This window comes from Theropithecus gelada, chromosome 6, assembly GCF_003255815.1.
Source record: "Theropithecus gelada isolate Dixy chromosome 6, Tgel_1.0, whole genome shotgun sequence".
NCBI classification, from domain to species: Eukaryota; Metazoa; Chordata; class Mammalia; order Primates; family Cercopithecidae; genus Theropithecus; species Theropithecus gelada.
The window spans coordinates 32,027,721-32,040,745 of record NC_037673.1 but is presented as its reverse complement, the minus strand read 5'-3'; the positions used below and the strand labels follow the sequence as shown (position 1 = coordinate 32,040,745).

Sequence of the window (13,025 nt, the reverse complement as noted above, 5' to 3'; positions counted from 1 at the left end):
TCTTCTCTTTGTTGGAGTGAGCACATGGGTTTACCCTCTTCCCAGGGAATTACTACAAGATAAGATGGTGGCTGGCTCCCTTTTTATTGCTTCCTTTGAGGCAGAAATGATTGCCAGTAGGAAGGTCCAGTCATAAGTGGAACACTTTATTTGAAGGTGGGTCTGTGTTTAGGCTTTTCTCATTTTTACTAGAAACATTAAACTATAAGTTAGCATACTTTGGAATTGGGAAATTTCCACAGGAACTTCTGTAAAATTTACTAAGTGTAAATTTTCACTGGTTGCAATGTGTAAGTTTTAACTAAGGATAAGGTGAGGATAAACCTTAGCATAAGTTCAGTATAAGAGACAGTAGTCATAAACTATTAATCCCACTTACTTCCCATGAGAAAAAATATATTATAGAGCAGCATTAGAGGGATGTGTGTGTGGGGTAGGGGGTATTTTTTTGGGGGGAGTGGAGAGCTGCAAAGAGAAGTTTAACTGTAGATCTCTCAGAATAATTCATTTCTTGATTTTTTTTCCCCCCGTTGTTTGGCAGTAGATGTTGTTTGGCTAAGATGTGTCTGGAGCATAGAATTCCTTCCTATTTGACTTTGGAAGGTAAAATAAAAATGGATGGCTTGGGAGTCATTTATTCTGCTATACTTTGGTTTTGTGACTACATAAACATATTAAGTCTGTGATACCAAATTAAAATTGATAGGGGATAATACTTTGATAACTTAACAAATTATTCTTTACATAGTTAATCTTAGGATTGAACTGTAGTTTTTAAAATAGGCTTTTATGTAAGTTTGGTTGTTTATTATTTTATGTTGCATTAGTTTAAATTTCCCTAAGTCATATAACACAATAGTTACCCAATTCTAGCCTAGTGTCTTAGGCTGTCTAACACCTGCCATTGACGTTAGAAAACTAAAAGCAAAACTCATACTATTGAAAGATACAGCAGTTATTTATTGGTGAAACATTGGGTTTACACAATTATAAAAAGATGGAAGTGGCCGGGCGCAGTGGCTCACGCCTGTAACTCCAGCACTTTGGGAGGCTGAGGCGGGTGGATCACAATGTGTCAGGAGATCGAGACCATCCCAGCTAACACGATGAAACCCCGTCTCTACTAAAAATACAAAACATTAGCCGGGCGTGGTGGCGGCGGGCGCCTGTAGTCCCAGCTACTTGGGAGGCTGAGACAGGAGAATGACGTGAACCCAGGAGGCGGAGCTTGCGTGAGCTGAGATTGCTCCACCGCACTCCAGCCTGGGCGACAGAGTGAGACTCCGTCTCAAAAAAAAAAAAAAAAAAAGATGGAAGTTACACACTGTTGAAGGATGTGTGCCTCTACTCCAGGGCTTATGCTATTCTGCTGCCTATGTACTTTGTTGTTTCTTTTGCCTGGAATTCAGGCTTCTCTCCCTTTCGTTAGGATATGGTGAATCCTGCTGGATTTCAAGATTTAGCTTGAAGATCCTTTTTTTCTGTAACTTTCCTATGAAATACCCCATCACATTAAACCATAGTCATTTCTTACCCTCTAGGCACTTTGTTCACATTGCTCTTATGGCCCTATTCCCATTTTCTTCTGGCCAGTATAGTTGGTTCTAATATGTAATATATTATGAATGTGACTTTCACTTGATTTTAAATTCCTTCAAGGTTAGAGATATATCCCAATATTTGTATTCTCAGTACCTAACAGGGTTCTTAGAACATTATAAATACTTTAAATTCTGCCAGAATGTTTATTCTGCACAAATAGCTAACATTTACTGAGAGCTCACCATGTGTTAGACTTTGTTCTAAGAACTTGATATACCATTTAATCCTCGTGATAGCCCTATGAGCTTGATAAATTTGTTACTTTCACCTTATAGATGAGTAAATGGAGAAATAGATTAAGGTAACTTGCACTAGGACACTAGCAGTTTTTGTTTTGTTTTGTTTTGTTGTGGGTTTTTGTTTTTCAGACAGAGTCATGTTCTTGTCACCCAGGCTGGAGTGCAGTGGCGCAATCTCGACTCACTGCAACCTCTGCCTCACGGATTCAAGCGATTCTGCTGCCTCAGCCTCCCGAGTAGCTAGGATTACAGGCACCTGCTATCATGCCCGGCTAATTTTTGTATTTTTAGTAGAGGTGGGGTTTCACCTTGTTGGCCAGGCTGGCCTTGAACTCCTAACCTCAAGTGATCTGCTCACCTTGGCCTCCCAAAGTGCTGGGATTACAAGCATACCCCCCTCAACGCCTGGCCCCGGCTAACTTGTATATTTTTGTAGAGACAGAGTTTTACCATGTTGCCTAGACTGGGACTGTTTCTGTTGACTTCCCCCTTACTCCTAGTTTTAGGTCATTGTTTTGCTGCTTTGCAAGTTTAGTGATTTTTTTTTTTGACTTGGATGCTGGACACTGTGAATGTTAAGTGATGAATTTTATGGTCTTTCTTTAAAGAGTGTTGAATTTTGTCTTGATAAGCAACTAAGTTACTTGTGGATCAGCTTGCTTTTAATCTTTTTGCTTTTGTTTTTAGATTTTGAGATGGAGTTTCACTCTTGTTGACTAGGCTGGAGTGCAGTGGCACAGTCTCGGCTCATTGCAACCTCTGCCTTGCAGGTTTAAGTGATTCTCCTGCCTCACCCATCCAAGTAGCTGAGATTACAGGCACCTGCCACGATGCTTGGCTAATTTTTTGTAGTTTTAGAAGAGATGGGGTTTCACCATGTTGGCCAGGCTGGTCTCAAACTCCTGACCTCAGGTGGTCCACCTGCCTGGGCCACCCACAGTGCTGGGATTATAGGCTTGAGCTACCATGCCTGTTCACTTTTAATCTTTATTAGGGCAGGTCTAGGGTGGTCTATACTCTAGGACCGGTTTAATCCTACAACTAAGGTGTGGATTTTCTAGTATTCCTTCTGAATGTCCTTGGTTTTTACTGAGGCCTTTGCTCTCTGGCTAGTTGGCAGTCACATTTTTCCCAGCTCTACTGAACTCTTGGAATCGTTCACTTTCTGGTAGTTGTTCTTTGCCTAGCTTTGTGGAATTTCTCTCCCTAACACGTGTAGCTTAGCTTTCAGCCAAAGACTCAAGGAACACCTTGCTGATTTCTAGACCTCTTTATCTGCGTAGGTCCCCCTTCTCCAGTAGTCTGCTTTGCACATTGCAGCTGCCTTAGCTACCCTGAACTCTGATCTCTGCTACCTTAACGTGATGTGACTGTTATGCTCTGCTTGGGGTCTTCCTGCCTGCTCTGCTGCCTGGGATGTGCCTCTAGGTGGTAAGCTTAGGCGGTTTTCTGGCTCACGTAGGCTGCACTCATGTGTCACAGTTCTGGGCTGCTTTTGACTAGTGTCTGAAAACAGTTTTTTCATATATTTTATCCAGATTTCTAATTACAGTGAGAGGGCGGTTTTAGGAATGATTACTTCATCATAGGCCTGTGTTCTTTAGTGTTAAGTATAGGAAAATAATTATGTCTGTGTCCAGTTGAATGGTAATATATTTTAAGATAGCAGCTTAAAATTTTAAGATAGTCCGCTAGAACTTTCTTTGATGATGAAAATGTTCTATTCCTGTGGTGTCTAGCCACTGGCCATGTGTCACTATTATATATGTGAAATGTGTCTAGTGCCGCTGAAGAGCTGAATTTTTAAATTAATTTAAATAGCTCTATGTGGGTAATGGCTCCTGTAATGGACAGTGTGGTTGAAGGTTTTCTCTCAGTATTACAAAATCTCGACCTTACAACATTTGCATTTAAAAAAGATGCCTGTGGTTGATCTTTAACATGTTCTAATTTAGAAAAATATTATAGTTTTTTTAAGTATAAAAATAGTTGCATGTTCATTGGAGATCATTTGGAAAATGCAGAAAGCACAAAAAAAGTTTAGCACACATAATCCCAAAGATAAGTAAGATTAATATTTTGATGTATTTCCTTCCAGTTTTCTATAAAGAAGAACCCACTTTAGTGAAAAATCATTTGGTTTTATTTTAAATATTTCTCTCTCAAAAGGAAATGTGTATAGATGGCAAGGTTAAAATTGTGAAAATTTGTGTCCTTCCAGAATTAGCTTTATATTGTCATCTAATAATAGCATGGCCTAAACAGGCTTTCTTACCTCTATAGGCTGTATATATGTAGCAGTTTCAGGAATAACAATCAGGAAGCTTTTTTTGGGGGGTCTGTTAGTTGCAGACTGGTGTTTAATAGAAAACTTCTTATTTGGCTATTGGCTGCTTTTTGACAGCAGCTAGAAGGAAGCTCAGACATCATATTTGGCTCATTTCCACATAAGACTAAGGGTGACTGACTCTGATCTGAAGACTGCTTGCAGTTTAGTCGTCTGAGTGACTCTTGTGGCTGAGGATGTGCTGGGTGCTTAGAATCCAAAGGTCTGGCTGGGCTTAAGGGATTCATGGTCTAGTTAGGGAGAAAAACATGGCAGATTTTCTTCTGTTTCTCTTGGGGCAAAATCAGATTTTACTGTTTATTTTAATAGTACAAAATTTTTGCAAAATTAGCAGATAATACTCATCATTTCTAACTTCTGAAATCTTTTGTTTAGGTGAGACATGGAATCCGTTAAAATTGCATTATCAGTTAAGAAATGTACGGGAACGATTAGCTAAAAACCTGGTGGAAAAGGGTGTATTGACAACAGAGAAACAGAACTTCCTACTTTTTGACATGACAACACATCCCCTCACCAACAACAACATTAAGCAGCGCCTCATCAAGAAAGTACAGGAAGCTGTTCTTGACAAATGGGTGAATGACCCTCACCGCATGGACAGGCGCTTGCTGGCCCTCATTTACCTGGCTCATGCCTCGGACGTCCTGGAGAATGCTTTTGCTCCTCTTCTAGACGAGCAGTATGATTTGGCTACCAAGAGAGTGCGGCAGCTTCTCGACTTAGACCCCGAGGTGGAATGTCTGAAGGCCAACACCAATGAGGTTCTGTGGGCGGTGGTGGCAGCATTCACCAAGTAACTCTGCTTGGGTTGAACCATTCTCCTTTCTCTCAAGTAAACCAGTAGTTTTTCTTCTGTTGACTTCTGGTTTTCTGTAATTTGTACTTTCCCACACTATAATTGGCTTCTGTTTTACAAAATGGTGGGTGGCTTTTTCTTTTTTGTATGTATACAGGATTCTGCTGGTACGAGAGGCCTTCCTCTTTCTGTTTTTAAAAAAAGTTTTACTGCCATATTGGCATTCCATTCCCTTTTGCCATCCTCACTGTTACCTGTTTTGGGTTTCTGGTCTACTTTGACTTTCAAAGTACCTCCAGCCTCATATGCACAGCTTTTGGATGACCTCAGCTTGAGTTTCTCCATATGTGCATGTACATCTAGCATTCTGCCTACAGTTCAGACAGAAGTCACAAAAAGGCCTTCAACTCACCAAAGGTAAATATCTGTATCTATTAGGACGTTTTATACATAGACTTCAGTTGAGATGTATACTTAGCAAAATTATTTTTAAATTGAAACAGCACAGTAAATACTTAATATAAAATGCCCCTTGGATTTTGCTTCCCATGTAAATCTATTGTATTATTACACTTGTTATAATTTTAACTATAAAGGTCCAGTTGTTTCACAGAGCCAGTCTGGGATGGGCTGCATTCCATTTATGCTGTATATAGTTTGAATTATATATAAATTGCCCCTTCTTCTGCCCACCCCTCCTCCCATCTTAGTATTTTGCAAGATTTAATCGGTTGTACACCTGGTGCCCCTCACTTGCTTCAGTCATGGTTATTTGATGGAGAAATTGACCTGTCATCACTGAAGGAGAGAGAAAAGATGTGTGTCTGATTGGTCCTGGGAATTTTTGAGCTGTGCCATTTATGGTACTCTTTGCCTATGCATCCTCTTTTTAGATTTTTTAAAAATTTTATCTTACTGTTTTTATAATTTCTATTGGGAAGAGGCTTGTGACCAGTACCAATCTTGAGTTTCTTTTTCTGTCTACAGGTAAATTAATGTCTGCTCTGAAATGTCATTTATCTACTCACACGTTCTTGGGGAAAAAAATCAAATGTCAGTCCTACCAGATGTTGCATGTAAATTGGTAGCAAGTAATGATTACAGCCCAGAGGATTAAGAATTTTGTAACAGAAAGCTCTGCTATGTTTAAATATTTTATATACAATTATGATAATTAGCATTGTCAGACTATAAACCTTTGCTTTTTAAAGTTTATTTTTACTATTTCTTTATCACTGTTTATTGTATCATCACCATTGATTTCATAATGTAAATACTATATATTGAACAAATTAAATGTCAAATTTTTTTATTACCATAGTCCATGTTAATAGTGGGGCTTTCAGGTGTTTAGAGATTTTTTTGTTGTTGTTGTTAACATTCATTGCAAAAGTACTAGATGGTGTATAACTCTAGAGTTGAATTTTAAGGGATTCCCTAATATGTATACTATCTTTTTATCTGAAGTAATAAATAAACTATGATCTTGAAAGTGCCTGAATCAGAGCAAGCATGTCATTTGTATTTTTGTATTCTCATTTAGTTTTCTTAAAATTTTACTTACTATAGCATTGTAATATTTTAATGCAGGGGTTGGGTTTCTTAAAGGGCCAGATAGTAGATATTCTAGGCTTTGTGAGCCACCTGCTGTGTCAGTTGCAACTAGTGAACTTGACTGAATGAAAACTGTTATAGATAATACAAATCAATTGGTTAAGCTGTGTTCCAATAAAACTGTATTTGCAAAAACGGCGCTGGTTAAGGCCCCAGTTTTAATGCATGGAAAAAAGACATTTTTCTATCCATTGAAATAACCTTCTTTACCTTCAAAAATGACACTGCTGGTGGTAACTACATGTAGGAATTATTAACTTACAGTTTCTTCCCATAAAGTAGATATTGGGAAACTGATACCAGTTTACTGGAATTTCTTATCGAGTGAAAAGTTCCTGTTTTTCACTTGAGACAATGTTAGAGCTGAGGTAATAGATTTCTGAGGTATTCACTTCAGCAGCAGCATCAGTATTCCCAAGCAAGGGGGAAAAGGGCCTCGCCTGAACTTCTGTCAGTGTTTGTTCTAGACCAGAGTACACACTTAGCTCTACCTGTGTGTGGCCCCAACTTCAGTATGTTTCCATATCCAGAGGAGAGGAAGTGTAGTAAAATCTGGGGGTGGTAGTAGTGGTGTTATCAAGAACTCTTTGTCCTGTGGAATATTGTTGCTTTCAGTCCTCTTGAAAGCAGGAATGATGTGACTCCCTGGAAATAAATATTGTCTGTGTTAAGAGCAGTACTTCCATGGGTTTATGCCAGTTTGATTAAAAGCCTTTACGTAGATATCTACTGTGCAGAGAATTAGTAGTTGCTGTTTATTTTTTGGTGGCTTCGTATGTTTTGTAATTGATTGAGTGTTCCTTAAAATAACCTGATTGGCACAGTGTGCTAACAGAAGCTTAATAAGCACATGCTATTTTATATCTCATTTTGACCTCCCCAAATTCCAGTTACTATCTTCACTTTGTGAAGAACAAGCTCAGAGAGGAGAATTTGCTCATTGTCACATTATCTACTGACTGTACGAGCTTTTAATCCTAAGGCGATTGAAGAACAGTGATGGCATTCAGCTACAATTGTTCCTTTCTTAACATGGGCACTGGGAGGGGGCTTCCTTTTCCTAACAGAGACAGAACAGGCATGCAAAATACTCTCATGGTGTTGCAAAATAAAAAGATTAAAGAACATCTCTATTCTAATATCGTGGTATAACTTACATAAATTATCTTTTGGGGATGAAAAAGTTGACTAATTGTGTGTATTCTCAAAAGAAAGCAGAATTGTCTAATCACCAGGAAAGTCCCTGGCCTCCTGAAGCAAGGTCGATCAATGATCTCTGACTCGTTCCACCACTCAACCCTTCTTACTGTTCGTGAACAGATAAGTACAATACTCTGAGTGTAGTAAACCCTTGAATTTGGTCATCTCCCAAAAGAAAGAAAAAGGGGCTAGGGCCTGATTGGTTCAGTGGCACATGGGACCAGTAAGTAGTGACACCCAGCCTGATACTGTCAAGGGTCCATGGCTGCCAGGCCTGGCTACTCCCACCCAGCAGTCGCAAGTTTATGTGAGGTATTTATGAGGTTTACTTTCCAACTCTGTGGCTTCTCTATCTTTTATTAACTTATATATTGTGAGATAATACTGCTCCATTTCACTTTTGTCCGGATTAAGATGACCAACAAACTGACGTAGTTCCAATTCATCTCATCCCATTGGGTCCCAGGATGACATGCTTGACTGTTGTAAATTCTGCACAAATGTCATACATTCTGTAACAGCATCAGTAAAGTGGTGGTATTAATGTTCATGACCTTGCAGGCTCTCCTTCAAAGGGGTATGGACGGTAACATGGTTTGGTTAAACTGGTGGTCATACTTTCTTAGCCCAATGTTAGAATTATACAGATATTTACTCCTGATAGAACAGTTGGTGTAGTATGGTTCCCATTAGTATCATTATACACTGATGTGCATTTTACTTTTTGTGCTTACGTTGTGGAGAGATTTCAGGGTAAGTACACGTCATTCTTTTGAATGGCGTTGTTGTATAGCTTAGTTAAATCTCCCATTAATGGACATTTAGATGATTCTCCAAAAAAAGTATTGTAGCATACTTTTTTATGTCTTTATTTCTCATTTCTCTAGAAGGATTTAAGAGAAATGGATTTGCTCAAATAATATACCTTGAAAATGTAAAAGATAAATAGCCAAATTGATTTCTAAGATTTATGGTAACTTAAGCTCTTGACAATAAGGTGAATGCTGGTTTTCCTATACCTTAGCCAATACTGTAGAGCAGTGGTCCCCAACCTTTTTGGCACCAGGGACCAGTTTTGTGGCAATTTTTCCACAGACCAGGGGGTCGAGGTGGTTTCAGGATGAAACTGCTCCACCTCAATCATCAAACATTAGTTAGATTTGGTGCACAATAGGGTTTGAGTTCCTATGAGAATCTAATGTGGCCGCTGATCTGACAGAAGGTGGAGCTCAGGTGGTAATGCTCGCTTGCCTGCTGCTCACCTTCTGCTGTGTGGCTTGGTTCTTACCAGGCCACCGTTACTGGTCCATGGCCTGGGGATTGGGGACCCCTCTGTGGAGGGTATCATCACTCGTAGTCTGTTTTAATTATTGAGGGGTTATCATTTACCTCCCTTTTGGTAATTTGTATTTTTTCTGTGAATTACCCGTTCGTGTTCTTTATTCATTTTTCTGAAGGACATTAATCTTTTTATGTATTAATTCACGAGGACTTAAGCCTGTATCTATGATGCAGTTGGTTTTCCCAGTCTTTGGAGCTGGCAAATGGTAAGTTTTGCTTTTGCTTTCTTTAACATTCAGAAAAGTGTAAGGTGCAGTGCTTGAGCATGCAATTTGTGGAGATCCTTCTTCTAAAGAGAGATGTCTGGTGGTCAGATTTGATATATATTAACTTTGGGAGGGTGTGATCAGATTTAAAAATGGAAAGTCAAATGTGTAGGTTAAGAATATATATGTATATAAGCATTTCATTAAAAGTTTTTATGATTAAAATATAAATGAAAAATCTCATAAGCAAATGTTTACATTAATTACTTAAAGCACACATGTTTACAGGCATTACCCAGGTCAGGAGATAGAACCTTGCCAGCCATACCCAGAAGCTGTTCAAGTCTTTCTCCCAATTACAGTCTTCGTAAGAGTAAGTACTGTTCTGACCCAGTGTGCATCTTTAATTGTACTGTTTTGTTTCATTTGATATGTCTTTTAAGTTTTTTTTGAATCTGTAGGTTCTTCCCCCTATCTTGCTCTTGTTTTCCCTTTGCAAAATATTTGTTGAAATTGGATCATTTGTCTACTGTAGATTTTTCCAAAGTTTGGATTTTGTTGATGGTTTCCATATGGTGTGATTTAAGGTGTTTCTTTGATTTATACACTGCATTTCCCAAGAATTGGTAATTGGCTGTAGGGGCTTAGATTCAGCTTTGTTTGTGTAGGCAACACTATTTAATCAGTGGTGGTGTATGCTTCCACCAGGAGGCAGTGTCTCATATTCTCCTTTTGTGAGGTTAGCAGCCTTGCTGTTCAATTCTTAGATCCTGTGATTTATTGGGGTTGCAAAGTGATATTTTAATTATTATTATTTATTAGCTAGAATATTTCTATAAAGAGATGTCTGCCTTACATTTTACTATAATTCATAGAGGGAAGGTAGAATAATTCTTACAGTTTATTTACCTATTTTCAAAATACAGCTGGTTCCCTGGCATCTGCCAAAAATAACTTTAATTTTTAAAGTATTATTAACTTATGGAAACACATTCTGTTTAAATTGATAAATAATAATTGTGTATATTTATGGTTATAATGTAATGTTTTAGTCTTTGTACACATTGGAGATTCAGTCAAGCTTATTAAAATAACCATCACCTTACCAACTTATTTTTTTGTGGTAAGAATACTAAAAATAGTCCTTTTTAGCAATTTTGAAACACACAATACGTTATTATTAACTGTTGTCACCATGCAATGCAATAGATCACAAAACTTGATTCCTCCAGTCTGAGACTTTGTATCCTTTGAACAATATTTGTTTCCCTATCTCTCCCCTTTCCCTCAGTTTCTGGTAACCATTTTTCTACTCTTTTTCTATGAGATTGGCTTTTTTAGATTACACATATAAGCGAGATCATACAATATTTGTCTTTTTTATGCCTTATTTCACTTAGTGTAATAGAATAATCACTCTTTTATGTGTTTTGATCTACTACAGTTATTAGCCCTAATAATGCTCAAAATGTCCTATCTTTGACCAGCGGAACTCTCTTCAAGGATCTGGAGTCCTTTTGATAGTTTTAGTAGTCTTTGATAACTTCCTGGTATGGCAAGATGTTTCAGGTTCATTTTGTATATTTCCTACCCTGTATCTGGAATCATCTATTTTCCCAACAAGCCATGGTTTAAAAGAGCATGCTAAAAGAGCATGAATATAATAGTATAGTTTGTATATAGTCACAATTTTGTGAGTCTGTGGCTTTGTAGATTCTGAATTTAGCTTCATGCTTAGAAGAGCTTACTCACTTCATGATTAAAGCAATATATTTAGGTTTTTGGGGATTGTTTTTGTTTTTGTTTCCTTTCTTGCTTTTAAATCTTTGACCCCTCTGGAATTTTATTTTGATGTCAGGGATTTTGTTGCAAATGGACTAGCTTTTTCCTCTCTCCAAAATACCTAGCCAATTTTCTCAACACCAGTTTTTGAATATATTGAATAACCGGTGTGTGTGTGCATGGTGTTTTGTTTTTATTTTGTTGCTGATGATTTAAAATGCCCCTTTTTTGTTGAATTTGGAATTACTGTGTATTTGGGTCTGTGTTCTACTGGTTTGCCTGTCTAGTTCTGTAGTAGAGGAGCCACCATTTTAATTATTACAGATTTCTGATAATATTTTAATACCAGTTCCCCTCTTACTCTGCCTTTTCAAATTTCTTCTGGCTGTTTTTATGTGTTTATCCCACCAGATGGACTTCAGGATAAATTTGTCAGGTTAAAAAATTTGAGATTATGATTGGACTTATATTTATAAATTAGTTTGGGGAGAATTGAGATCTTTATAGTATTGAGTCATCCTGTCCAAGAAGCTATACATATATTTACCCCCCTTTTTTTAGTTATCTCTTATGTCCCTTAATAGAGTTTTATAATATTTTTAGGTCTTGCCAGTTCTTGCTAAGAATAAATTTATATTTTCAGTTGCTGGCATTCATAATAGAGTATTTCTCCCATGGTATATTCTAACTGGTTATTATTGATAGAAAAGCTGTTGTTGGTTAGGCATGGTGGCTCACGCCTGTAATCCCAGCACTTTGGGAGGCCGAGGTGGGCAGATCACGAGGTCAGGAGATCGAGACCATCCTGGCCAACATGGTGAAACCCCATCTCTACTAAAAAAACAAAAATTAGCTGGGTGTGGTGGCACGTGCCTGTAGTCCCAGCTACTTGGGAGGCCAAGGCAGGAGAATGGTGTGAACCCGTAAGGTGGAGGTTGCAGTGAACTGAGATTGCGCCACTGCAATCCAGCCTGGCGACAGAGGGAGACTCCGTCTTAAAAAAGAAAAGCTGGCCAGGCGCGTTGACTTCCGCCTGTAATCCCAGCACTTTGGGAGGCCGAGGCGGGTGGATCATGAGGTCAGGAGATCAACACCATCCTGGCTAACATGGTGAAACCCCGTCTCTACTAAAAATACAAAAAATTTGCTGGGCGTGGTGGTAGGCGCCTGTAGTCCCAGCTACTCGGGAGGCTGAGGCAGGAGAATGGTGTGAACCTGGGAGGTGGAGCTTGCAGTGAGCCGAGATGGGGCCACTGCACTCCAGCCTGGGCAACAGAGTGAGACTCCATCTCAAAAAAAAAAAAAAAAAAAAGCTGTTGTTTTGGTGAATGTTAATTTTTGTAGCCACCATACTGAATTCTATTTTAATAGATTTTCAACTGGAACTCTTGTGTTTATGTGTACCCAAGTTTTGTCATGTGCAAATCATAATACTTTTTGCTTTTGTTATTTATAGCTGTTTTTTAGAATTTTACATAATTGGGCCTGGTACAGTGGCTCACAACTGTAATCCCAGCACTTTGGGAGGCTGAGGTGGGAAGATCACTTGAGAGGAGTTCAAGACCAGCAACATAGAGAGGCCCTGTCTCTACAAAAAATCAATAAAATTTTACCTAATTGTATTGGCTTATACCTCCAGAACACTGCTTTTCTTTTTTTTTTTCTTCTTTTTTTTTTTTTTTGAGATGGAGTCTCGCTCTGTTGCCTAGACTGGAGTGCAGTGGTATGATCTTGGCTCACTGCAAGCTCTGCCTCCTGGGTTCACGCCATTCTCCTGCCTCAGCCTTCTGAGTAGCTGGGCCTACAGGCGCCCGCCACCATGCCCGGCTAATTTTTTGTATTTTTAGTAGAGACGGGGTTTCACCGTGTTAGCCAGGATGGTCTCGATCTCTTGA

At 38.6% G+C, this 13,025-nt stretch overlaps 1 protein-coding gene across 2 annotated transcripts in view; it reads left to right on the top strand.

Annotated features, from left to right (window-relative positions):
• The window catches only part of GOLPH3 (golgi phosphoprotein 3), a 58,450-nt gene extending 51,957 nt beyond the window's left edge, over positions 1–6,493 (top strand). For both annotated transcript variants that reach the window (XM_025387627.1, XM_025387628.1), the window contains one exon: positions 4,564–6,493. In XM_025387627.1, the coding sequence (XP_025243412.1) occupies positions 4,564–4,988 (425 nt within the window). In that variant the 3' untranslated portion in view covers positions 4,989–6,493. The remainder of the gene's footprint in view (positions 1–4,563) is intronic.
• Positions 6,494–13,025: the final 6,532 nt, after the last annotated feature.